The sequence below is a fragment of the Plectropomus leopardus genome, chromosome 9, assembly GCF_008729295.1.
Source record: "Plectropomus leopardus isolate mb chromosome 9, YSFRI_Pleo_2.0, whole genome shotgun sequence".
Taxonomy (NCBI): Eukaryota; Metazoa; Chordata; class Actinopteri; order Perciformes; family Serranidae; genus Plectropomus; species Plectropomus leopardus.
The window spans coordinates 21174960-21201274 of NC_056471.1; the positions used below are offsets into that span (position 1 = coordinate 21174960).

Genomic DNA, 26315 nt, shown 5'->3' on the forward strand with positions numbered 1-26315 from the left:
TTCTTCTCTGCTGAATACTAAATACTTCTGTATCGAGTGGGATGTGTCCCTGACCTTTGGGTCCTTTCAGCAGGTTGACCTCCAGAATCGTCTCGGGTGGTGCCTGCCTCCGTCGGACCAGCAGCCTCACCACTGGCCCCGCCTCCTTCAGGGCTTCCACTGCCCGACTGTGAACCACCTCCGACACGTCCACATCATTCACACGCAGCACACAGTCATTCACCCTGTGGAGGGAAAAAAAAATCTTTAATACATATACCACACACACCACCCTGTCAGTCAACAGATAAGAGCGCTGCACAAAGGCAGGCAGAGACCCGAGCGTGGCCAATGTAATCAGAAACCTCCAAAGCACATAAAAAAGCACTCCATATCATAATTTTTGCATGTTTCAGGCTTTGGTTTTTCCAGTGAATCATAACTTTGAGGAAACACACAGAGCCTGGGGGCAGAGGGCTGTAGAAACTCTGCCTCCCACACAGCACTGCCTGGCGGGACACGGCGGTGGTGAGCTTTAAAGACGAGAGAAGGGGAGGTTAGAGTAGAAAGAGGACAGAGGGTGCAGAGGAGCTGGAAAAGAGCGGAAGCAAAGAGCAAGGTGAGGAGGGAATAGGGAATGGGGACATTGCAAGGAGGGGAACTTACCCAAGCCTTCCATCCATAGCAGCTGCTCCTCCTGGGATAATCTTGGTAATGAAGATCCCCGGATCATCAGGAATGTGGGGATTGTCTATTCCTCCAGCGATGCTAAAGCCCAGGCCAGAGTTCCCCTGCACACAGGTTATGATTGACATTTTAAGCAGGGTGCAGTAAACAACACACACACTTAGATGTATGTGATGGATTGAATGTGTGCTCAGGGTAAGAGCAATGTGGCTTTCAAGTCGTGGTATCTCATGCAAACTGCTCCGGGGATTTCTCCAGGCTCATCTAATGTGAGTTTTTATGAATGCATGTATGTGTATGTGTGTGTGTGTGTGTGTGTGTGTGTGTGTGTCCTTGCATGTGACACATGATAATGCCATGTATTTCATTAGAAGAGGCACTTCATTCAAAATGTCACGCTTGCTCCATTATGCCACAGAGATCATCAGTGTTTGTCCACAGAAAAGTGGTTTTATGATCTAAAGCCTGAGTCTTCAACAGTCATCTTCTATTTTTTAAAATTAAAAAATGCCTGAAAATACAAATGAACATGAATCCAACATATTATCAGCAAAGATAAATTGGCCTTTCCATAAAAACAAGCAAACGAACAAATAACTAGTTTACAGTACACAACATTGATGTTAGGCCCTTAAATACTTGTGCAGTCATGTTAGTGTTAAATCACTGTGCGGGCCTCAGGAAGTGCGCCAGGCTCTTAAGCAAATTTTCATAGTGGCCAAGCAGAGGAATTACAACTCTCTGGGCCATTGAGCCAAAAAGACTTTTTCCCATTGACTTCCACTGGGAACAAGACTTTTGTAAATCAATGGAGAATTTCTTTGAGCATCACAAGCCCCACAAAATGATTCGTTTCACTATCAGAATTTAATCTATTTGAACTAACATTTGTTAAGTTTAGACAAGCTGCAACATGAAATGATTTTATCCCTAGTCAGATTAGCGGAGCACTAAAGCAGTGCTGATCAGTTCGCCTAGCGCGCCTGCTCTATGGGCCCAATGATGCTGAAGCAATCATTTGGGTAATCCCATACCGTGAAAATCAAGCTTTTTTGGCTTCATGTGCGTCTGAGCAACTCTCATGGGAATGAATGGGCCGCCGCTACAGATGCTGTATCCAGGTCTCTGGATCAGCGAGGCTAACCAGTAAGCTGACAGTTACGTACCAATAAAAATATATTTGGTTGGTTGGTTGTATTATTATTCCAAGTGTATGGACATTCTTGTGAACAAGAGAATCTAAAATACTTTACACATTGGAAACAACCATGGCGTATAAATATGTGAATCTCAAATAACTATTTCAATAGTTTAATATGCAACTCAGTCTAATACAGTATTTGTAGTAGGGGGTTCCTGCTCTGTCTCTCTTTCAGCTAAGGGGTCCTTACCCTGAAAAAGGTTGGAGATCCCTTATTTTAAGTAAAGAGTAATTTAGAAGTGTCATTTCTATTGCATGATACAGAGCTAACTCTCTGCAGGAGATAGACACTACCACCTCCCGTCTCTCCTGTCCATGAAATGACAGAGGACCCATTTGGATCCTGCGGGTCAAAGCGCACTGCTGCATCTGACAGCCGTGGCCACAGAGACAGGCAGCAAACAAGACAGCTGAGAAAAGACTTCACTTTATTATTTTCTATAATTAATGAGCAACAGTCGCAACAAATTAGGACAGAGGGAGGCTGAGGCCTCCCAGTGTGCTGCTCTGGAGCTGAGAGAAGTACACTGGGCCTTACCACCAAATGTTACACACCCACAGACCTTTTAAAGTGTGACTTTGCATAGCTTATTTAAGCTTTCTGCATGCAGAAATGCCACTTAGAGTGGAAGGGCCAGAGAGGTAGTGTGCATCTGTCGTGGGATTGGAGGTGCATCTATATGTGGGTGGAATAATGAGAGCAGAAGCATATAGCTCTGCCACTACAAGCTGAACCGCCGCTGACAAGTGCAGCAGTGCCTGCTGAACAATTGAACAGGAGAGTACTTTACATTTCTGGCGTCTGCTGATGACATGTGCATCAGGATTATGTAAAAAGCGGTGCCTCGCTGGCGTTATTTTGCTCTTATACTCACATGAGACATTCTTACCGCAGTGATGTAACAGCTGTAACTTCACTAACACACAGCAGTGCTTATGACTCTCCTGAATGCACTGAGATTACGTTTCTTCTTTATGGTCTTTAAGCTCAATGAGCAAAGATTGGGCTGCTTACTACCACCTAGTGGGGAGACATCCATCCATCATGCAGAAAATAAAGAGGAGTGTGGAAATTGTGGAAAGAAATGGTGACACTCACCCTCTCTAAGATGATCTCTTCGTATTTATACATCCCATCACTGCCATTTACCTGTCAGAATAAAAGCGAAATGGTTAGTTTCATCACTGAGCCTGCCCTTTTCTAAAAACATAGTCATGAACAAATAAAGCATGCAAATGTTTCAGCGAAATCCTTCACCATATGAGTGGACTTATGTACAGGCTGAACACAAAGAGAAGCGTGGAGAATCGGATTATTGATAAAATATACAGAAGATAAATTCACCAGATTGTTTAACACACTAAAAATACCAGCGTGAATTTCTGATTTGTTGCAATCAAAAGTGACTCGCTTTCCTAAATGCATGCACCGTGACACTAAACATGCAACTGCAGAATGTGCATTCACCACAAACAGGCAGGGTCAATAGGATAATGGATGTTGGTCCACATGGCAAACAGCATGTTGATAACAGGAGGAGGCCTTTTCATCCACGCACACACACACACACGCTCATGCGCCGACACAGAGGGAGTGTGAATGAGGGAGATATATACTGTACAGAGAGAGAGAGAACAGATACTTACATAAGGGCCTGCATCTAGTGAGTCTGCGTTGACGATGATGGGGGGAGGGTTGGCCTGTGAATATGAAGAGATACACATTATCTCAGTGTGTGAGGCTGGCAGCACGCAGACGTAATGCGGTACACACACTATCACTTGGGAGCAAAGTGAACGGATGCCATGGGAACAGTCGGTGAATCTCCTTGGGGATGAGGCTGTGTGTTTGTGTGTGTAGGTGGGGATGTTGGCAAGGTGTGAGGACTGAGAATGAGGACTGGGGCAGAGAGACCGCTGCTTATTAACCGCCACAGCCGGATATCCTGCGGTCACCTCATAAAAGAAACCGCCGTGTGGTTCAAGCCGTTGGGACAATACGTTTATCCCACACATCCTTTTCACTTCCAATTCACACACAGACGTAACGCCGTGTAGTATTACATACAAAACAACCATTCAGTAACATGAAAGAACAAAGAATTCAAAATTATCTAATTTTAAAGAATAATTTAGGGGTCAGGTTTATTTTGTATTATTTTGTATGTGTAATGCTGAAATGATTTGATTAATTACAGACAGTTGACAGATAATTATTCAACAATTTTGACAATCCAAGTAATTTCTAAAGCAAGGCAACTAAACATTAACTGTCTCCTATGTCTCAGATATAAGCTTTTTCTATGCTTAATACCTTTGTTAAAGGCTCAGCAGTTAATCCACTAACAAAAATGAAAAAATGATCATTAGCTGCAGCCACAGCTATGTGTTAAATATCTGTTTAATGTGGAATCAATGTGTTATTCTGGCAAACATAAGTGAAACAATAAGCCAAAAAATCACAAGTCAACTGACAGAAAACTAATGAACAATTATGATAATTGATTTTTCATTAAAGTCATTTCTAAAAAAAAAAAAAGGGCAAAACAGTTGGTGAATTTAGCTTCTAAAAATCTCTGTTCATTTCTGTTTTGTATCCTTGTAAATTTAATATCTCTGGTCTGCTGTTTGGACAAATTAAGACATTTAAGAACATCACATTGGATTCTGAGAAATTGTGTTGAATTGTGTCACTGTTTTCTTAAAAAAAAAACAGTTTAACAAAAATTATAACTAGATCCATCAATAATAATAACAAGAGTTATGAATTCCAGGCGAAAATATTCCAGGCTTTCTTCTTCCATTCATAAGGTCATCATAAGGTTGTCAACTCAATAACATAATTATTGTGGATTCCAGATGAATTTTCTTTAACCCAAATTTTACTCCCCACTGTGTCATGAACACTTTTTTATTGAAAACACTGATCACACTTGAAAAAGGTCACATGAATATTGGCAATATTGATACATAGTACCAGTATCAGCCTTTAAAACTCAGTTGAACCCAATCACAAGTGCTACAAATTAGGTTTCACAGTTCAGTTAACTTTCCACTTCAGCTCTATTGTGCCACCTGGTGTTTCTTTTTCCATTTGAGGCCTGCAGAGCCACCAAAGAAGCTGAGAGAAAAAAGTTGCCGGAGTGGAAACAGAGAATCAAAAGAGTGAAGGAGGAGACACTGTTCGGTTTAGGAGCAGCTTGATGGCCGTCCTCTAGTTCAGCACACTGGCTGTCTACTTTTTATTGATTTGATTGAGCTGTGTGGGTGAGGGGATGCTGACGGCGCTGCTCGGGGACCTTACACTTCCTAAGGTACGCCACTGAGGAGAAAATCACTAGCTGCCTATCTTACCCCACACCTCCCCCACAAAGCCCTCTCAGCTCTGCCTCTGCATATGCAGATACTCCCCGTATCCCCGGAGCTGATTGTGATCTTCCTCCTGATTCACCACATACTACTTATGACTACTTATTAACAGTTGTGCTATTTTTCTTGTATATTGCAGAATTGCCTGCAATAAAATCTGTGAAAGACTGACAAAAAATCAATATAATATTATATTGTAATAATTATATATTCAATATTATTTGGGGTTAGTTAAGGTATGGGAATAACAGAATTTCACATAATGTTATAATATATCCAGAGATATTAAAGGTATATTATGCAGGATTTTCCTTTAAAAAAAAAGTACAGACTCATGCAAAAGTAGTCCCTCTCAATCACCACTTATGACCGACTAGAAGTGTGTGACGGTGCACTTATCTTCAGAGACTCTGCCCTCTACATGCATATATTCTTATTTTGCAGTGATTAGGATGTTCCTTCACAGCGTGCAGGTGAGATCAGAACTTTATAAAAAGGTAGCAACCAAGTGACAGACCGTAGGCAGCACATACAGTAGGAAGGTAATAAAATTGTGGAGACTGAGCAGAAAATTGCAAATAGAGAGAGGCAAAATGCCTAATGGACAAAGCATGTTCCAAAAAGAATGTGAATCTGAGGTCGGCAAGTGTGTTTTCAACCAGTAACCAACAATTCCTGCATATTATATCTTTATAGGGTTAGCATCCACAATATAAAGCGTATGGCAAAAACTCTTACGGTTGGCAAATTAACGTCAGATATGACCCAACCCAAACTCTCTTATTCAACCAACCTCTCCTTGTTCCATCAATAGTTTACTTTCAACTCTTTGAATCACAGCTTGAGCAGTATTTAAAAGTCACTAAAGGGTTTACAATCCAGTAGCATGAGGCGGCAACAAAAGGCAGAAGCTTGAAACAAGCCCTTAAAAAGATCTCATCCTTTGATCAAAGTCGTTCATCACCTCACAAGCTGTGTGCAGGCGTCATATCATTTTCTCCAATTCTCCACACATATCATTGACTGAGTTCCCTGGTAATGAGGGTTGCTCTCCAGATAAACAGGAGCTGTATATTTGACCCGCTCCACTTGGTGGTGATGTGCTATGACTCTGGACAGCTGTGGCTGCAACCCCTCCCCTCCCTCCCTCCCCTCCCTCCCAGTCAGCACAATCAGGCCTCCGTTGTAATCTGCATATGGGCTAACAGATGCTCGCGTCTGTGCTTGTGTTTGCACATTTCTCATGAATGCGTTGCACTTTTTCCCTCCCTTTATTGCAGACCCCAAATCTCGACACAAATGCCCTATATCCAGCAGAGGGTTTAATTGTAAAATTATGAGTGCAAAGTCAACAGCAGCCGTGTTAGTGACAGTCGATTGTGAATGAAACCAAAGCACATACAGCAAGATGTGATGAAACACAGCCTGAGGGCAACACCGGGGAATACATGGCTACTTTTGTCCCTCAGTGACAGAGAGACTGAGCTCCTGAATCCACAAGACTACATGTGACGAAACACACCTGTTACAGTATAATGCCTTATCGCAAGTATCATCGTAGACCGATGTCATCCAGTGGGATCACTGAACCTACAAGTCCATCTGAAAGACAATAAATCCATCAGTGGTAGAAAACAGCAGTATTATCCTGGCCTGGGATTGCGGCATAATCCCGCTATCTGAATCTCACACAACAAGCAAACAAAAAGGAATAATGGAAGATAATCTCAACATGAGTAATCTCAACATGAGTTTGTTTAACATTTAGCAATTTATCCAGGTAACTCGGATTAGGCTGGATTACCCCTCCCTCCTTGGGACTGATGGTAACCTGTTTTACCTCTATGCTAACCTGCTAACGGGCCTTCAGAGGACATACAAGGGACAAACACTGATTTACAGTATCTGAATTTTTCTACCATGGGAGGCAGGTTGAAGATCACAGAGGTGAAGACAAAAGCAGCCGATTATAGTTTGATGTCAACCCAGGAGGGGACGGGAATGTCTGTCAGTGTGTTGCAGGTGAATGTGGGTCAGACTTGAAGAGATTCAATAGGTGAGGCAGTAAAAAAAAAAAAAAAAAAAGGTTGCAGATGTAGTACAGTGCCAGAGCCGGAGACTTGAGTCAGACTTAAGTTTCCAAAAATGAGGATTTGACATGGTAAAAACCCAGAACAACCAAGAATAAGTAAGACAAAGACAGCCACACAGCAGGGCATTTCAGTGATTAGACCCTGCCCAGTTGCCAAAAGAAAATGTTGGCATTGCACGTTTCTGCAAACCACAGAGGTTACATTTGTATGCTTTAAACGCATTACATCAAAATTTCATAAGTGACGTAGTTCTATTTATGAGCTGACTTTGTCATAGGGGGCTCAGGGGTTCATGACTGGCATAACAACTAGGCGAGATGACTGCCAAGATGCTGACTAGTGTTGTCAAAAATATGACTTTATCCTTACATACATTACTGTTTTGATACTCATTTTCTGCAACATAGACACACCGGATTCAGCTTTGCTTTCTCGCTATCTCTGATTGTTAATGTTTATATTATAGTCATTCTGCTGTTCTCTGCTACTAACTGAGAAGAGAAAAGTCATTGCGGTCAAGTTAAAAACGTGTTATATTTATCTTTTAATAAAAATGTTCAATTGTGTGCCCTCAATTCAATGTCCTTTTTTTCCCTGTGGCATTGAAAATCATATTGAATATTAATGTTTATCAGTAATTTATTGTATTGAAATATTGAAGTGACATTAGTAATTCCAGTATCATGACAACACCACTGCAGACAACTGAAAAGCGCCAAGAACATTTGCTTTTAGCAAGAAATCAGCAGGTTCTTCAGCCATGATTGTTCCACCAAAACCAGGTATTTTAAGCTATCATGATCTTTTATTAACCAAGATGTTTTTGTGCCTTAACATAACCACACATAACCACCTTTTGCATTGAAAGGACAAGGTCTTTGCTGAGTAGACACACCATTATCAGCTTTGAAAATATTCAATTACTATAATGATCGGAAATAAGGGACTTGAAAAACTTGGGAGATTTGTCTTGGGAGATGTGTCGCTTGACTTAGACCAGCCTTCAAAGACTGAGACGGCCTTATTTACACCTGGTATTAACATGCGATCTGTCTCTATATATATCATCTGGATAATGCCATACAGTCCACAGGCCTTTGTATTTTCACCTGGTAATAATCATTCTCATGATCTCCAATATGCCGGCATGTGATTGGATGTCAACACCCAAATAAGTTAGGCAGAGCTGTTTGCCGAACCGGGTAACAGAAAGCAATGCCATTCATCACATTTTTGGTGTGAAGGGAGGACCTGCTAGCTATTACTTACACTTGTAGCTTTTACCAGGTTTTTTGAAAGTCTCAGGAAGAGGAGACGAAAGGTCACCTTTCAACTTGCTGGGTGTAACTTTTTTCTTAATGATGTGGTCAGGATGTATGGATGGTATGGCGAATTTAAGTGTTTGTCCTTATCCCGATACAGATAGCATGTTAATGCCAGGTGTATGTGGCATTAACAACCAAAAGATTTTAAACCAGTTCTCTTTAGTACATATGTGGACTGACAGACATGGAAGGAATTAGGGCTAGATATTTAAGCTCGAGGGTTTCCGTTTCTATCCGTTGCCACTAATAGATTTTTGGAGCTGGACTGTTCATTAAGAGCACTATTGGAGTATATACAACATTGGGTCACTTATAGTGCACTTGGGACAGAACGTCAAGCACATTAAAGATTAAACTTAACCATTCAGTCTGCTGGGTCTAAATGTGTATTTACTTACAAACAGTTGCTCCTGTCATCCATTGATGTGATCTGATCAGCTGTGAATGGATCAACAGATAAATTATCCACTCCAGCAGTAACAAACTGCTGCAGAGGAAAACTCACTGAGAGCTCCTGCACTGCGGTCAGAATTCAGAAAGACAAAACACAAGGTATCGACTGAAAAAACTCAGTACAAAGTAGTGTTGAAACTCCTCCAAACAGACGATACCTGCTTTCAAAAGACTATTTGTGTGATTGTCCGACTACCACGCCAGCTACAACTCACACAGTCTGTGGTGTGGTGAAGTTTAGTGTGATGTATTTAACGAAGTTGGAAGGTCAGCGTGCCAAGATGCCACCAAAACAAAATATAGCTATACTACACGCCCATGGCATCTGGTGGCATTGTGCAGAATTAAATGCCTCCAATCACATGATGGGTATGATATAGAGTAACAAAAAAAAAGGGTATCAAATGCAGTACTCTATTGGTATCAGTATGACTTTAAGGGTACTTATATTGGTACTGGTAAAGTAGTAGTTTAAACATTGCACAGCCCGAGCAGAAGAGAACCATATCTGGTTGTGATTACCATACAATGTTTTACCATGCGCTTTAATTCCTTTTAATTCAATAATCAAAAGCTGTTTTCACAGTTTTTTACATCTGCCAATTCAGCGTTCAGGGTTACAGTAGTTTTGGCAGTCTATAGCCATGTGTATACAAAGACTAAGACATGGAAGCAAGTAAGCATACCAGAGACAGAGGCCTCACGTACACACCGTGACAATGAGTCCAGACTGCTCCCCCAGCATGAGATCATTACATCAAGTCCCAACTGACCGCCAGGAGTGGAGAAAATCCACTCGCTAAAGTGCTTTCTTCCTCTCACTCCCTCGTTTCTTCCACCCATCTGTTCATCATAGCTTCTTATTCATCAATCTATCATCTTGCTCTTCTGTCAGTTGAGATTGAGTGTGTCTGTCTCTTGTCTCTCAGCATCACGGTGGATGCGTATCATGTCCCGGTGGCATTGCACCACACAGCACTCGCTTGGCTGCAGACCCTCGGGACAGTAAAGCCACAAAGACTCCCACTGAACCTTGGCAAGTGTGGGGCGCAGGCTTCGTCCAAATTGTTAAATAATCAATGTGTTCCCATGGTAACCAGTGCTTGCACGGTATTGGCCGGCGAGCCCGCTTAGCCGCCTCCCCCCTGCTTCACCTATCAGGGCTCTCACTGCAGGTTTATGCGGCTCTGTGCTCACACATGCCTGGCCATGGGCTGAGTGTGCTTGACTGCCATCAGTGCTGCCTACACACACACACACACACACACACACACACACACACAAATCCATACGTCATGGGTTTAAAAATGACGTTTCGGCTGCAATGGAGTCAGGTGGAGAGATCTGAACTAATATCAAACATCTCTATTACGTATATGACACATGAAAGCATAAGCTCACAGGCATTTTTGATCGGACTATGCTGTTTTTAATAGCACATGGTCTGTCAGGCAGAAATACTCTAAATCATCTAGGTTAAAGGATTTTGACATTTTGGGAAATACGCTTATTTGCTTTCATGCCAAGGGTTAGATGAGAAGATTGATATCACTTTCACATCTGTACGGTAAGTATGAAGCTACCAGCAGCAGTCCACCAATTTAGCTTAGCAAAATATTTGGAAGCATGGGGGAAAAAAACTAGCTTAGCTCTGTCTGAAGGTGGTCTGACTAACAGGATGTAGACTGTGGGTGTGAGACTTCATTATTCTATGTTACTATGTGAAACTAGTCTTGCATAGCCAGACCTGTCTCCACACTTCATTTTAGTGTTGTTCATAAAACAACAATAACCTTCAAGCTTGCAACCTGAAAAGTTAAACATCTTTTAATCTTTTAAGTGGCAATTTCTTTTATGGGGATTTAGCCATTTTAAAGACAAGGCGTGCCTCTCACCGTGCATATGCTCCACCAAATGTTCACTCCCAATACTATGCTGCATGGGTACTGTCACTGCATCATGGGCTTAGGGCTTCCCAAGACGATTGTGATTGGTTTAAATATTTACAAACAACCCAGAGTGTTTTTCCCCCCCTTAGTGTGGATGTAAAATGGATTTAGCCAGATGCTGGCACAGTGCTGGAGAAACGTCTGTATGTGATACTAGTCTACAGGTAATAAAATCTACCTACCAGCAACTTTTTCAAATTAACACTATACATCTTGTTTGTTGGATCTATACAAAAAATGAAGCGTCAAAACAATATTTTTTTGTCTAACAGGAGGATTTTGTTACATTTGAACAAAGCAAAGCTGGCTGTTTTCCCTTGTTTTCAGGCTTTATGCTAAGCTAGTTTAGTAGGCTGCTGAAAAGTCAATAAGTGTACAGATCATGACCATTTCCTTAGTCACACAGTCACTGAAGCAAATATTGGACTCTTTTGTCAAAGCCCGTCTAAACATTCTGTTTAGACGGGCATTTAGCATTTCTTCAGACAGACAAATCAGGAAAAAATTAACCTTGATCTTGACATGTCTCTGGCAACAACTGGTGTTGGTTGATATAAGAAATTAAACTAGCCGATTAAAAACAGGTGTCAAAATAAGGAACAAATATTATCTATGTACTGTATATTGTGTTGTGTTGTTTTGAACCATATGGAGGTGGAGGAAAAATGGATGGGAATCATTGGGAAAGGATGGTGGAAGGTGTATATGCTACAAGCCTTAGATCAGACACATTTGATATGATCCCTACACTTTACAGAAAAGTGATTTTTCCCACGGGTTGACCAATTTGCGTCGACGGAATCGATATCACAAATGACTTACTCGTGCAGACCTCCTACTACACGGCTAGCCAAATGAATGCATACAAGAGTCTCGAGGCTTATAACTTTCTTGTGTGTGGCTGGGTCAACAACGCTGAATCGAAAGCAGCATTAATGACTGACGACTTGTTTTTGCTTATGTTTGAGAATCATGGTCTTTTTATATTATTTTCAACTGTACAGTAACTTTACATGGATGGATGCAGCACTAGTATCAGGCTATGCGCTAGATGGCTAACTGCAGCTAATATTTCTACCTTGTTCTGTTAGGTCAACCATCCTCAGAGGTGTTCACAAACACCGCTAAAAACTTGACATATAGAACATGCAACAGTGTTGTCTGACTCCTCTCTTCCAGACTTTAGACAGAGGTTTTTTTTCATCCATGTCTGCCCCTGTTTCTCTGCGACTATTTTAAACTTCTCGCCTTTTTATGTTACTACTTTTGAAACAGCAAACAACTTTTCCTTTTTTGCCATCATCACATATCTCCATGCAGAAATCACTTCCTGGCCCCCATCTGCAGTTCTTTACGTTGATGTGACATCATGTGCAAACAACCTATAATGTCGCACCTTAGGAACGTTAAAGCCTGGTTTTCTTCCTCACCTGTCAGCATTACATTTTTAAACCCTCCCCTTCATCGCAGGTAGAGTGGAGGGGAAGAACGAGAGCGTGTACACAGTGACGGCATGCTGACAGGGCAATAACCCTTTCCTCCATCGCAGACATTTCCACATCAGTTCCTCTGTGGCCAGGCACACCGACATGGCAGCTCAGTCTCCAGTGGTGACATCGCAGTGAAATATGACAGTCAGCCCCCCTCAGTCAGTCATATGATACAGCGAATGCTGAAGGAAGCACTTCCTGGGCCTTAAGTCAGAGCTAACAACAGATAGGAGAACACAGATTTTGTCTAAAATGTAGTGTTTCTTGGTTTTCTGATGCCTCTAGTGGTACTGCATTTATGTTTTCCTGCAGAATGTGGGATGAGAGACGCAGTCAGTGGCGCTGCTCTGATCCCCTGGCTCTCATTGGCCTCTCGTAGGCCACGCTGCAGTCCAATCAATACCTACTCAATTACCATGCACCGAACATCTCATTCACGCTGTGGCCCCGGTGCCGGAGGGAAGAGGGAAGCAAGGTGAGAGGAGAAACGACAGATGGATGGAGCTTGAGACGAATGAACATATGACAGCAAGAGATGCCTTACTCAAACCTTAATGTTGCATTCTTTGTCGGGGGGACAAAGGCGAAATAACGAGACGTAATAAAGAGAATCCCACAGCGGTAAAGGTCAACTGCTCCTTCTCTGCAGCTACAACGCCAGCTGAATTCAGGCATAAATTTCAATAAGGCAGCCACAAGGAAATTAATTAGTTCACCCATAAAATAGCCCCATTAAAGCTCAAAGTTTTCTGATTTGATGGCTGTGATTGAGCACTGTGACTGTAATGCCCACCTTTCCCAAAACCTCACAGCACACACACACACACGAGGCAGACGCACACTCATGAAACCATAATTAATAGCCCGTCACAGCTGTCAGCAGCATTCCCTCCTCATCTTTATGTAATATTACAAAAGCATGCTCTGGCTTACCTCTCTGTCATGCTGAGCAGCTCCAAATGAGAGCTGGCTAGTTTGACCTTCACAAGTGCAGCCACAGAGGGAAAAGTACTTAGTGTAACGAATATTCATAACAGTGTTGTGCAGGAGAAGGCCTCCTATGTGTCTGCTGGCTATTGATCAGGTTTGAACATGACAGTGTCTCTATATGTTTGTGCTTTACCTTTGATATACAGGCATATATACTTACATTATTGCAGATTCATTTATTAACTGATTTCCAAAACAACAAATTCAGCATTATTCTTTGCCATGAAGTACTGTGCATGTATGTAAAGCAACACTGTAAGTGATGTCTGAGATCTATTCTCTTGCAAGCTTGTGCATCGGTCTCCTGAAATTAAATCTGAAAGATGCTGTAAAAAGTTGTAATAATGTTATATTAACCGACCTTCCGAAGAGTTAAATGAAAATTTTTTACTCACCCAGAACTGTGCAGCTAGACTTTTCACCAAAACCAGGAAGAGAGCATATTATCGCGGTTTTAGCTGCACTCCACTGGCTCCCAGTTTATTTTAGAGCACAATTTAATGTTCTTTAACTTGTTTTTAAAGCTTTTCGTGGTCTGGGACCGGCCTACATGCAAACACTGTTGTTTTATAATCCTTCACAAGCTCAGATCCTCCACTGTTAGATTTTTTAAGGGGATCAATGGCCATTTGTTTTTTTTTTTTTTTAAATGATGTTTTTTCAGGAGGCTATATAACATGATGGTAAAATTACTAAAACCTGCTCGTGAAAGCACATATTCCCCTGGAACAGAAAAAACTGTATTAATGATATTAGCTATAGCTAAAGTTATTTACATTTATATTTTCAGTAGCTAGTGATCAAAAACATGTGTCCAGCGTAGCCGTTGCTGCATGTGGGCTTGGTGAACATTTTTAACAACACCTGAAAACCAATTTATGTAGACTTATTTTTAATTAATGTAATTCTTCTAATAATTATGTTACATTAATGTTGCATTTTTGATATTCTGACTGGTCTGTACTTTTCACCTTCACTTATACATTTCTTTTTAATGTCTGTCTTGCTGTTCTTTTTGTTGCCTTTTGATTGTGAAATACTTTGTATAAAAAATGCTTTATATATAATGTTTACTATTACTATTATTATTATTTTTATTCAAATGTTTCTGCTAATGGGTGAGTGACAGCTGCCCACTGTCAATCATTTTTTACTGCTGCTATTTCAAAACACTCCCTGGTCTTCTGGTTCACACGGCCAACACCAAACTTACTGCCACGGTGAAAGTTAACAATTTTGCCGTGGTGGCGAGGCTCCACGATGCAGGAAAGCCTGTCATGTGTGAGAGTCATCAGTATGCTTCACATAATCCCACCCCCACTGCTTCCTCTACATCAGAGGTCACTGCAGCATGTTACCTCACAGCTCTTGACTAGTTGCTACCCCTTGTTGCTAAGCTGAGAGAGCTGCTAAGCTTGTTCCTCTCTGGTGTTTTGGATCCCCGCGCTGACTACCGGGGACAGCGCACAATCCACACACACAACTGTGAGTGCTGCCATTTTGATGCTTTTTTCACCACTGTCATGTTGCTTTCTCAGTCAACAAGGGTGTATTATTCAGCGGCTGCAGAGTCATTATAGAGAGAGAGGATACTTTGGCTTGATTTACTTGAATTCATCTTACTATTTTTGATTTGTTTGTGGTTGAGCGTTTGCTGTTCGACGCTGTAAAGATGCTGATGGTGTTGCTGGGGCAACAGTCATGACATAACCAGGTGAGGCATTTCACGGACAGGTTAGAAAACACATCCGCACACTGCGCTGCATCTGTGAATTTTACATGGAACTGTTCTGCTGCGCTGGTTATTTTTTGTGTAATCACAAAGCAAATCTGAATGTACTGAAGCAATAGTTTGACATTATGAGAAAACAGCTTAGTCGCTTCATAGAGTCAAATGAGAGAATATCACAGTCAGCAGCCGTTTGCTTACCGTTAGCCGTTAGTCTGAAAAGACTGGAAACAAGAAGAAACAGCTAGCCTTGCTCCGTTCAAAAAAAAAAAAAAGGCTACCAGCACCTCTAAAGTTCACACATTAAAAAGTTGTGTCTTGTTTGTTTTGTCAGTACAAAACCAAAGTTTGAAAACAACAACTTGCCATTTTTCTGTACAAGGGATTATGTGGCAGAGAGCAGTTGCCAGGCAACCAGCAGGGACTCTAGGAAGTTACTGCTCCCACGGACAAAACAGTACAACATGACCCCTCATAACCCCTAATTATGATGTTTTTTACACTTAGAAAAAAAAGGATTAAACAAACAAAATATAAGGTTGTAATTAATGAACTTTAGGCATGCTGGTATTGACAAATCCTGCTGCTTTGTATATTCTGTATCGCCGATGTTTTGCAAGTCAAAGTGACGCAGTGTAAAGTCAAGTCACTTTTATTTATATAGCACATTTAAAAACAACAGGAGCTGAACCAAAGTGTTTTCCAGTTGATGCAGAGAGGTTAAGACCTGCGTCAATACAGGTATACAAAGTTAAAAGAAACATAGATAGATAGATAAAGATAGATAAAAGGCGGTTACACGATATCCGTTGCTGTCTGCTGACAGTGACCGTGTTAACTGATGACTGTTTGCCGAATGCATGTAATGTAATTCTCACCTAATGGTGTTTACTTTGTGGTCATTGGGTTTAACAACTAACAAAAGCTAGATAGCACCTCCTCAGTCCAATGAGAACTACTTGCCTAGCGCATACGCCAAAAAAGTGTCTAGCCTCTGAGTAATGCGGCCCACTGAAAATGTACAGTAGCGTTTCGCCCATTGGTCCTCGCTGTAAGTTCCTGTTCAGCCCGCTGACTTTACATTGTGAGGATTTCAAAGATTTTTCAAATCATTTTCTTGGCACACGATAAGTATACCAGTATAAAACCTAAGTGGATCAAAAATTCATGATAGAAACATTCATTATTGACTAAGGCTGGGTATCGGTGCTCTATACCTTTAAAGCAATGAGCACTTTGGTGCTGGGTTATTTCGACAGAAATAAACCATTGCCAAGTAGTATTAAAACTTCTCCAGTCAAACAGTATCTATATTCAATTCTTTTTGTACCCAGATAAAGAAAACTGTATGACTGCCTGTATGCTTTTGCTTGCTGCCAATTATTGCAAACCTTTAATTCAATATGACTTATGATTGGCCCACTAACACAACAACTACATCCCATACAGTATGGGGTGTGGTGAAGTTGAGCGCAGAGTATTTGACGGAGAAGGAAGCTGCCAAAACTTTCTAAAGTGTGGCTATACTACACTCCTGTGGAGTCTGGTTGCATTTTATGCAACTGAATGCTTTAATTCACATGATGGGTATCGAATGAAGAAAAAATGGAACTGGTACTGGTTTTGTAATTCTTTAAACATTACCCAGCCATATAATTGATTTTTTTTGTCATTCGAGGGCTCCTGTCAACAGTTTTACTGATGTCTTTTTTATACTGACGGCCTAAGGGGGAAATATTTTTTGGGAAATGGAAATTTGTTTTGCTGCAATACCGTGAGTGGATACTGGGCCAAACTAAAAAGTGAGGCTATGTGGCGGCGCCATGTCCACACCATAGCTCATAGACTGTGTCTTAATCCACTAAAACGTTAGCTGGCTATTCAGTTTTTCTCCAAAGCTGAGGTTTGCTAATGCTGATGGAGCAGCTAATAACTGCACATGTTCTTCCCAGACTCCTAAACACTGTTGTCAAAAGTATCGTAACATGGAAATGGTAAAGTGAAAATAGAAAACTGTGCACTTCAGAACAGCTTGCATTCAAATGCACGCATATTTTAAGGGCAATACCCCCACATTGATTGTGAATTGTTTATTTCCAGTGTTTCCCCGTGTGTAGACGTGTGTGTAGGTGGATTTTATCAGTGGACAAATGCTAGCTTTTTTCCCATTCCCGTACAGACATGAAAGTGGTCTCATCTAACTCCCAGAAAGTGAATTTGCCCAAAATGTCAAACTATTCCTTTAAAAGGTGTTAATCTGCTTCCACCAGTCTGAACTCTCTCTTTGCATCCCGAACTTATCGTCTACAGGAGCTCTCAGAAAAGTATCTCACTGCAGCTGAAAGGGATCCACATAAAAATTAACAATCTGAAACAATTTACTCGCAGAAAACGCACCCGATGGTCCACAATGCTCTGTTCTTTGACAATGAGAGCTCTCTGCTCTGCTTCACTCTGCTCTGATTCACTTTTGTCACCTTCATTTCTCTCATTCCTCTCCTGAGCACCCCAGAACACAATCTTCCGAGCTGCCATTAGTCCCTTCCAATTTTAGACTTTTTCGTTTCTTTTAATTGGGAACATTGGACTGTGATTCTGCTTCATGAACCCAGCAATGTAACAAACACTCTCCCCTGAGGCCACGATGGTCCTTAAACCCATCTGATGCATTTCAGTGCAAAAAAAAGTGGAGATTTTGCTCTCGTTTCCTTTTATGGCCTTTTACACCACAAGCCTTCACTCACTCGCTCATATTTTCCTTTTTATTTAAATGTGACTAATGTTTTGGACAAGAATAAATGGAAACTACGGCTCTTCAGCTGGTAGTGGTTCACAACTCAAAATCATGAGACAGCGATAAAACTACTGACAGCAAACACAGAGCACTTAAAGCTTCTCTGTTAAAACACTATAGTGAAGCATGCTTTTACACTCACATCACTACACATATTCACACATAACTCTCTCTCCTGACCCTAAACCCCCATCCACCTTTTTTTCTCTCTTTTTCTTGTTGTGAGTGTTTTTGTCACACCTCTGTTCTTTAAGTTTAAGGATTTTGTGTATTTTTCTCATTACTATTGTTACTTTCTTTTTTCTCTCTTGTTGTTGTTTGTGTTTTTTGTCACGCCTCTGCTCTTTAAGCTTAAGTATTTTCTTGTTTTTTTCTTCTCATTACCATTGTTATTTATTCATTATTATTATTATTGTGATTATTATTACAGTTATAATAATTACCTAATTTCATATATTATCACATGTCATTTGTGAAATGGCATTAGCCTATGTGGACGCAGCAGAGAAAATATATTTTTTTAAAAATGAGCTGTTGAAACGGAAATAAAAAACTAAGTTAAAAAAAAATACTATAGTGAAAATAACAAACTTTGACCCGAAGCCCAACGAAAACCATCGGTGGCCTCCTCCCGGGGGGCTCAGCCTAACTCCACATACAGCAGCAGAGATCCTCCTGTCATGGTTGAGATTTCATGCTGTTCTATAAGCTCCACTCGGGAACGCCCACACGTTCACATATCTCCATTCACTACCCTTGCCTGAGTTTTGGCTCACAATAAGTGTAGGTGTTGAAAGTGATGAAGAATTACAGTAAGTAGGACAACGGGTGAGGCAACAGAAACAAGAGCCGTGCCTCTAGTTTCCCTGTGATAGTTATGAATACATGAGCACGTTTATCCATATGCTGATGTATTTAGCGCCAAACAGCAGAGGGAGGAAAAAAAAACCAGGGCATTGTTTTAAACGTTTGTAGCACTTTGGTGATTGCCAAATCAATCTGCCTCCTGTCGAGGGTCCAGATTTGCCCTTCTTCTCCGCTCACCTCGGGTTGCGTTCAGACACGACGCAGCATCCCCTAAAGAACACGCCTCAGCTGAGAATAGAGCATCCGCCTTATTTGACTGGAGATATGACAGTAAAATGCTGATCAGAAAACAGTCAAATAAACAGAGGTTCCTGTGATTAAACACTGCATACCAGCTGGCTGCCAAAACACAACAAACCTGCTCTGTTAGACAAAACGTATGGACTCTGGCCATAAAAATACAATGTGAACAATGTCAGATAAACAGGGAGAGAGTATCAATCTAAAATCTCATCTGAACTGAAATATAAATGTTGGTCCTGACAGAGTTGTAGTGCTGAAACAGTAATTAATAAGTCGACTGACAGAAAAATAACTGGCAACAGTTTTGGTCATGGTAATTGGTAATGCTGATTGTTTCTGTTTCATCATTGTCATTTTAACACATTTTGGTTTAGTTCATATTTTCTTCAAGATTTATCAATTAATCACAAAAACAATCAAAATATTATTCAAAAATGGCATTAATAACGGCTGCAACTACCAGTTAAGTTCATTATGGGATAATCTGGTGGCTATTCTCCTATTAATGATGAAAAATGTGGATCACATTTTCCTAAGCCCAGTATGTTTAACCACCAGTCCAAAACCCACATATTCTGTTTATTGTCAAGGAAGACTACGAAAATCAACAAATATTTGTATTTGAGTAACATTGAACCAGTGAATATCTGGCATTTATATTTAATATAACAATATATTTAATTTATATTCACTTTAACAAGACTCAAAAAATAATTTGATTATCAAAATTGTTGACAATTAATTTTCAGTTGTTTGATAAATGTACTAATCGTTTCAGCACTAAAGACAATTATTAGTTTCAGCAATCATTTAGCAGTTTTAAGTAAGGAATGCATTGTTTTGTCTTTGTGTGTCGTGTCATTGCAATAAAAAATAAGTTATGAAAAAATCAATTTCGTGAATTTATTATGTAATAATGAACTTTCCTTCATTCTCAACCCAATTGTCAGAAAAATGTTAGCACTGTATGCTTCTGCAAACGATGTATATATTTGCCCGTTATCATGTAGTGGGCACGTTGAAACTTCATGTTTCAACAGCTCTGTAGTTGTCGTGGTATGGTTTGGGCACAAAAAACACATTGCTATGGTTATGAAAAGATCATTGCTTTTGCCTTTTGGCTGTTTCTCAGGGATCAAAAAGGGAACATGAACATGAAGTTAATTAACATTTCATCCAATTATCAAATGTATGGATGCTTTGACGAGGCACACAGTGTTTGTAGAAAAATAAGTTTGCACCTCACATCTGAATTTTAGAAGAGTGAAAATGGCCTTTAGATTTGAATTTGAACATGGTTACATTCAACATTATTACGCTGAGAATAGCACACCTTTTTCCAACAAAAACACTAATTTTCTTGACTTTTAGGTGCATGAGCTGATGTTGCATCATTCTCCTCATTCAGACCTCCCCCTCTCCTCCCTCATTTCTGCCTACTGAGATATTCTAGTGAGCAAATGCACGGCTCGGATTTGGCTGATTACATAATTGGAAATTTTAATGGTGAATATTAATCCACAATGGCCCATATTGGGTTTTATAAGCAGGCTGATCAGGATCTGCAGGCTCTCAGTAAGCAGCAGCGGTCTATGGACAATGAAGCTCTGGGCTGGAAGAGCTCTTTATATTACACAAGTGGCATGGCTGACACAGCAGAGCACCAGTATAATGTTCAATAAAACCGTTCACCACAAACCGACAGTACATTTTTTAAATGCGAGTTGTCGTGTCAGATTTATTTTCATACAGATTGTTCCTTTACTTGTACTCGCGTGTCAGCAATCCAAAAAAGTTCTTGGAAATCCAGAAGGCTTCGGCCGCCTGCGTATCAACATTGCAGTCTGTGGGTAATTAGCTAGCTGAGCAGCAAAGCTACTGTGCAGCTCTGACTGAGCCTGCACCATGGCAACACACAGGGCTGTGTCTGAGCACCCCCCCCCCTCGCTCCTCTTCTTCCTTACTGGCTTCTTCCCATCTCATCCCTTTCTTTACGCCACACCTCTCATTTGTTCACCTCCCTCCCCCATCGCATCTCTCCCTCTCTGCCATTCCCCTCTTCTAATCTCCCCCCTCCCTCCTTGCGTCCCCTTCTCTCTTGCATCATCACAGCCCAAACTGACAACTGAAAAGACACTCACTGCTTCACATTTAGGGAGGGCTCAGCGTTGCTGTTCTCCTGAACACGGGACTGAGCATTTTCATGACATATGGCAATCGATATCAGACCATATTTAGGAAATATAATGCTAGCTGGATTACAACTTAAAGCATAAAAATAATATGATTTCTTTTGTTTATTTCAAATTCAAATTTCAAATTTAAACCATTAATTTGTCCCTTGAAATCTCAAATGTGACTTCAGCAAAATGAAATGTTTAATGTATCTGAACTAGTGTTATCACAATACTGGAATTTCTAATTTTGACAGAGCATTTTAAATAATACTGATATTTAATACTGTTTTTGATACCAATGGAAAATTTATATTGAGGGCATAGTATATATATATATATATATTATATATATACACACATATATATATATATCAAGGCTGTAACAACAATGACAACAAACAATAAGCATGAAAGCAGAGCTGGCATTAGTTTGATACAGTGAAAAATGTAGTGTTTCAAATAATCAGTGTCAATAACTGAAAAAATGATTGACAATAGTAGAAAGAACAAAATTTTAACCAACAACACTGTTTTCCTGACAATACCAAGTCCTGGCAACTAAATCATGATTAAAGGACTTGTATTCTTGCCAAGAGTTAGACAAGAAGATTAATACCACTGTCATGTTTGTTTTCTAAATATTAACCTCCACGTAGGAGGAGGATAGTTAAGTTTTAAGGATCGAAACAGCTAGCCTATAGCTCTGTCTAATTATTATTTTTTAAAGGCACTGATTAATCAAGCTTAATATATATGGGTGTTAATTAGTGAGCTTTACCAGTAGATTTCTTTTTAACCTCCAGACTGTTAGGCTCTCTGTTTCCTGCTGTATCCTGTGTTTATGCTAAGCTAAGCTAAACTAACCATTGGCGATAGTTTCATATTTAATATTTCGATATGAGGGTCGTATCAAACCAATAACTCTTCGTCAAAACAGCAGGTGTATAAATATTTCCCTAAATGTCAGACTATTCCCTTAACACTATCGGGGTTATGATTAGATAAGCTCTTGTTTATGGATAGGAAAAGATATTAAATAAACATAAAAATGTTTTCCTAAACCTTACCAGATGTTTTGGTTGCCTGAAGGCATGTGCTTTGTACACTCAATGCTCATCCTACATCCTCTCTGTGACCACTGTGCAAAATAAGACGATTACATTTTCCGGACTGGAAATACTATTGCAACTGAAAGTTAAACAAAAAGTTAATTATTTTCCCCCAAAATACTACTAAAAACTAACACAGTGGCATATATTGGAAAAGTTGCTGCATCGATGATACTAACTTCACCATGGAATCATTCTTGGCATCAGATTATACAGTTTTCAACCTCATGAAACTGTACAGTATAAATAAGCTTGCATTTTCCGTCTTTACAGTATCAATACATTTTATTTCATACGGATGCTTGTTGCAATGGCATTTTACCCTTCACCTGTGTGATCATAAAGAAACATTAAGGCACACCTGGAGGAGCACAGTGTGGAAAAAAGACACCTTGCAGCTTTTAATTTATAAGAGAGTAAGCCCTCCTTCTATATGCGGAGGCTGACGTCACTGATGCTAACACTGCGCTGTCTCCCTCATCTGTAACGTATTCTTCGATCACTGTCTTTACACTCAGCTGGGCCTGTTTCATCTTTGTCGACCTTACTGTTGTCTTCTAATTCTAATTCTAATTTTAAATATTTGTTTAGCAGACAATATCTGTGCATGATATGCACATAATGGATTTTTTTTTTATGTTTTAACTTCTTTAAGGAATAATGACCACATTTTTATAATTCTGATCATAATAGTTCAGTAACAGGGGCTGTTTGGACTGAGTTTGGTTGTTTGTAAATGAAATCAGGTAAAATCATAGAAAATCTGGTCACGAGACACATTTTAATGCAAGCTGTAAAGGGAGGTTTTTAATTTTACGATAATGTGTTCTGGTTTATTTTCAGCTGCTGTGTAAAGCACATCAAAACACAACATCTGCTTTGTTCCCCCCTCACAGGCAACTCTACCTGTCATTGCTGAATGGTAGCTGTTGACCTTTAACAATTCTGTTTCTGATCATGAAAATGATCCTATATTATTTATAAAAAGTTAAGGTAGCCTAAAACATCTGTATAAAGATTTGAGTTGGGTGATTCTTCTTACAAGTAAGAGTTTCAAAGCAGTGGAAGAGAAGGGAGAGCATTTTTTAAATAAATATAATCTTAAAATTAGAATTGAAAATTTCTAGAAGTGAGCACTTTTTAGTTGTGTCGGGTTAGCTGTGAATGAGCTGCCATAACAAATGTAATTTCCTGTGAAGGATTAATAAAGTATCTATCTATCTATCTATCTATCTATCTATCTATATATCCATCTATCTAGAATCAGAAGTACTGTCGAATCAGGTATTGGGATTGGAAAAGATCCCGAATGCAAACTCTCTATCTGAGAGTATCGATCATAGTAAAACAAACAAAAAATGTTTGAATTTATAAAAGAATACATCACACAGACTTTGCTTTAACTGCAAATAATTATTGTCGGTGCAAAGCTGTACAACAGATTTGCAATTGGCATGATATTGTATTCTTAGCAAAGACTGATATAATAGCTTGTGTCATACTGTACTAAATGGGTGTGAGTGTGATGAAGTGTGAATTTAGCTGAAACTTTTCTAAAAAATCCATCTGGCCATGCTTTGACATCTGCCCATTGGCTACATAACTTTTGCTATTGGACAGATTTAAGTCTTATATTGACTGGGAGATTATTTCCCATATCAGAATTGTGATATAGTATTTATCCATATACGTATTTCGCAGATTATTTACTTCATACACAAAATAATCTCAAGAAGAGATATACAATTTCAGATGTTACTTGGATTTCTAATGAGACATTTACCACAAAAAATATATAAGCATACATGTGATGTGAATGATGAGCTGAGGATTACTGTGTAGCATCATCCTTCCTTGAGTGATAAAATAAACTGAATTATGCAAAACATCTTTGACACATGAAGCCGATACACTAAAACATAATCGGCCATGAATTAAGTTATTACTTCTGTACAGACGTAGGAATGTGGCTGCCAACTAAGAGGTTGGACTGCTGCCTGCTAACCATGCGCTATATGCTAAAACGTTCCTGATAATCCTGCAGACTGCATGTACTGTGACCCTCACTACTGAAAACATGGGTATCGTTAACATTGCCGTCACTACAAGTAAGAATCAGGTTTGAGCAAAACCTGCTTGTTCCGATAAAAGTTGATTAACATAAAAATGAGGTGATTTGAGTAGTAGTTTCCAACAAAAAGCCGAATAAAAAGAGTGGACGTAGACACTGTGATGCCACCATTGGTAAGTGGACTACCGTTGTAAAGTCCTGAGTTTGGCAATTTGGCAGTCACCATCTAGAGTTTTTGAAGATAGAAGTGACCATATCTGGTCAAGAGGGTGGAGCTGTGGAGGAGTCATGATTGGGGAAAAGAGGTCAACTTGGCATGCAAATTTTGCAACAAGAGCTCACTGCGTAAGTATTAGCATCTACTAGCATTTTGCAGTGTTGCACTGATCAGTGCATCATTTCTTGCTGCATTTCTGTTGGCTGATTTGTAGATGTAGTTCTTAACAGCAGTCACACAGTGAGATGCCCGTCACAAATTTCTGACACTGTCCGATTTTTACACCAGGCTGTCTTTGATCACACGACCATGACAACGGCTATTCCTGAACCCCTCTCACTATGCAACACAGGACCACCATTTTAGAGCCATGACCAAAGGTATTGCCACGTTTCTGTCACGATGGTTATCTTTCATCTGGGACAGCCCAAAATTTGCACACCGTATTAAGTAACCCAAGACACTGCCATGGTAGCCACTTGTCAACTACAAGGTAGCCACGTCCTTAAGCAAACCCTGCTTTATCATCTGTTTCACTCTAAATGGAACCATAATTTGCAAAATGAAGATTATGCTGTACTGATGAAGTAGTGACAACTAGCAACTGAGACCATAAACTCATTCTGAAAATGTTTACTGAGGTAATTAATTAAGTGAGAGGCAGGGTCATTTTCTTATAGACTTTTACACAATCTGACTCCTCTTTACGATCAGTGTATCGCCCCCAGCAGGCCATTAGAAAGAATGCAGGTTTAAGGCACTTTCACATTGGCTTATCTTTTGAAACGTGAATATCACACCTTGTTTGCACATGACACAGGGCATTGATTCCTCTGTTAAACCTGCACAGCCTGTGCTGAGAAATATACAGACGGGAAAAACTCTGATTGAGCATCCAGAAATATTCTTTACATGCATTTGATTTCTGTTGGAGCCAGTTTGGAGGTTCCTCCAATGGCTGTAAGATGTTCTAAGAAAACGTATCTTGTTTTGAACTGATGGGAAAATTTTCAGTAAATATTTTTTCAAAGAAATTAGAGTGTAAAAAGCTTTCCATTACAGGCTGTTCTCATGCAATGTTCATACGTTTTCTGACCAAAAAGTAATGCAGCAAAATTTGCATACAAAATATGCAATGTAATCATGAGACAGTAATTTGGGTATATCCCAAGTAGTTGAGAAGGCTGTGATCACGTGACCAATGTGCTGATGGGTGTAAAGAAGGAACTGGCCATATGAGTGAGTAAGGGGTGGTGAATGGGTAAAAAAACACAGGACTTTCCCCCAGGAGACCAGAAACGTGTGAACTTTGAGTGATTTTTGAGTCATTTTAAGGTACACTGTCACCTAACCACAGTAACTTTACCTTAAGTATATAGTGTCATTCGTGAGGCGCAAGTCTTATGATATCATACAAACTACTGGGTAACCATTAGGATGTCATACCAACCATTGTGTGCGGTATTATACTAATATTACTACTGAATTAGTTGTTCCTAAAGAGGCTGCATGTTTAAATCACTGGCAAGATGGCAGCAAACCATACACCAAAATTCCAGCCTTAAAAACATC

General features: G+C 40.0%; 1 protein-coding gene across 6 annotated transcripts in view; it reads right to left on the bottom strand.

Annotated features, from left to right (window-relative positions):
- The window catches only part of dlg3 (discs, large homolog 3 (Drosophila)), a 103526-nt gene that overhangs the window by 39774 nt on the left and 37437 nt on the right, over positions 1-26315 (bottom strand). For all 6 annotated transcript variants that reach the window (XM_042492724.1, XM_042492727.1, XM_042492725.1 and 3 more), the window contains 4 exons: positions 3515-3568; positions 2967-3017; positions 646-770; positions 55-224 (listed from right to left, as the gene is read on the bottom strand). In XM_042492724.1, the coding sequence (XP_042348658.1) occupies positions 55-224; positions 646-770; positions 2967-3017; positions 3515-3568 (400 nt within the window). The remainder of the gene's footprint in view (positions 1-54; positions 225-645; positions 771-2966; positions 3018-3514; positions 3569-26315) is intronic.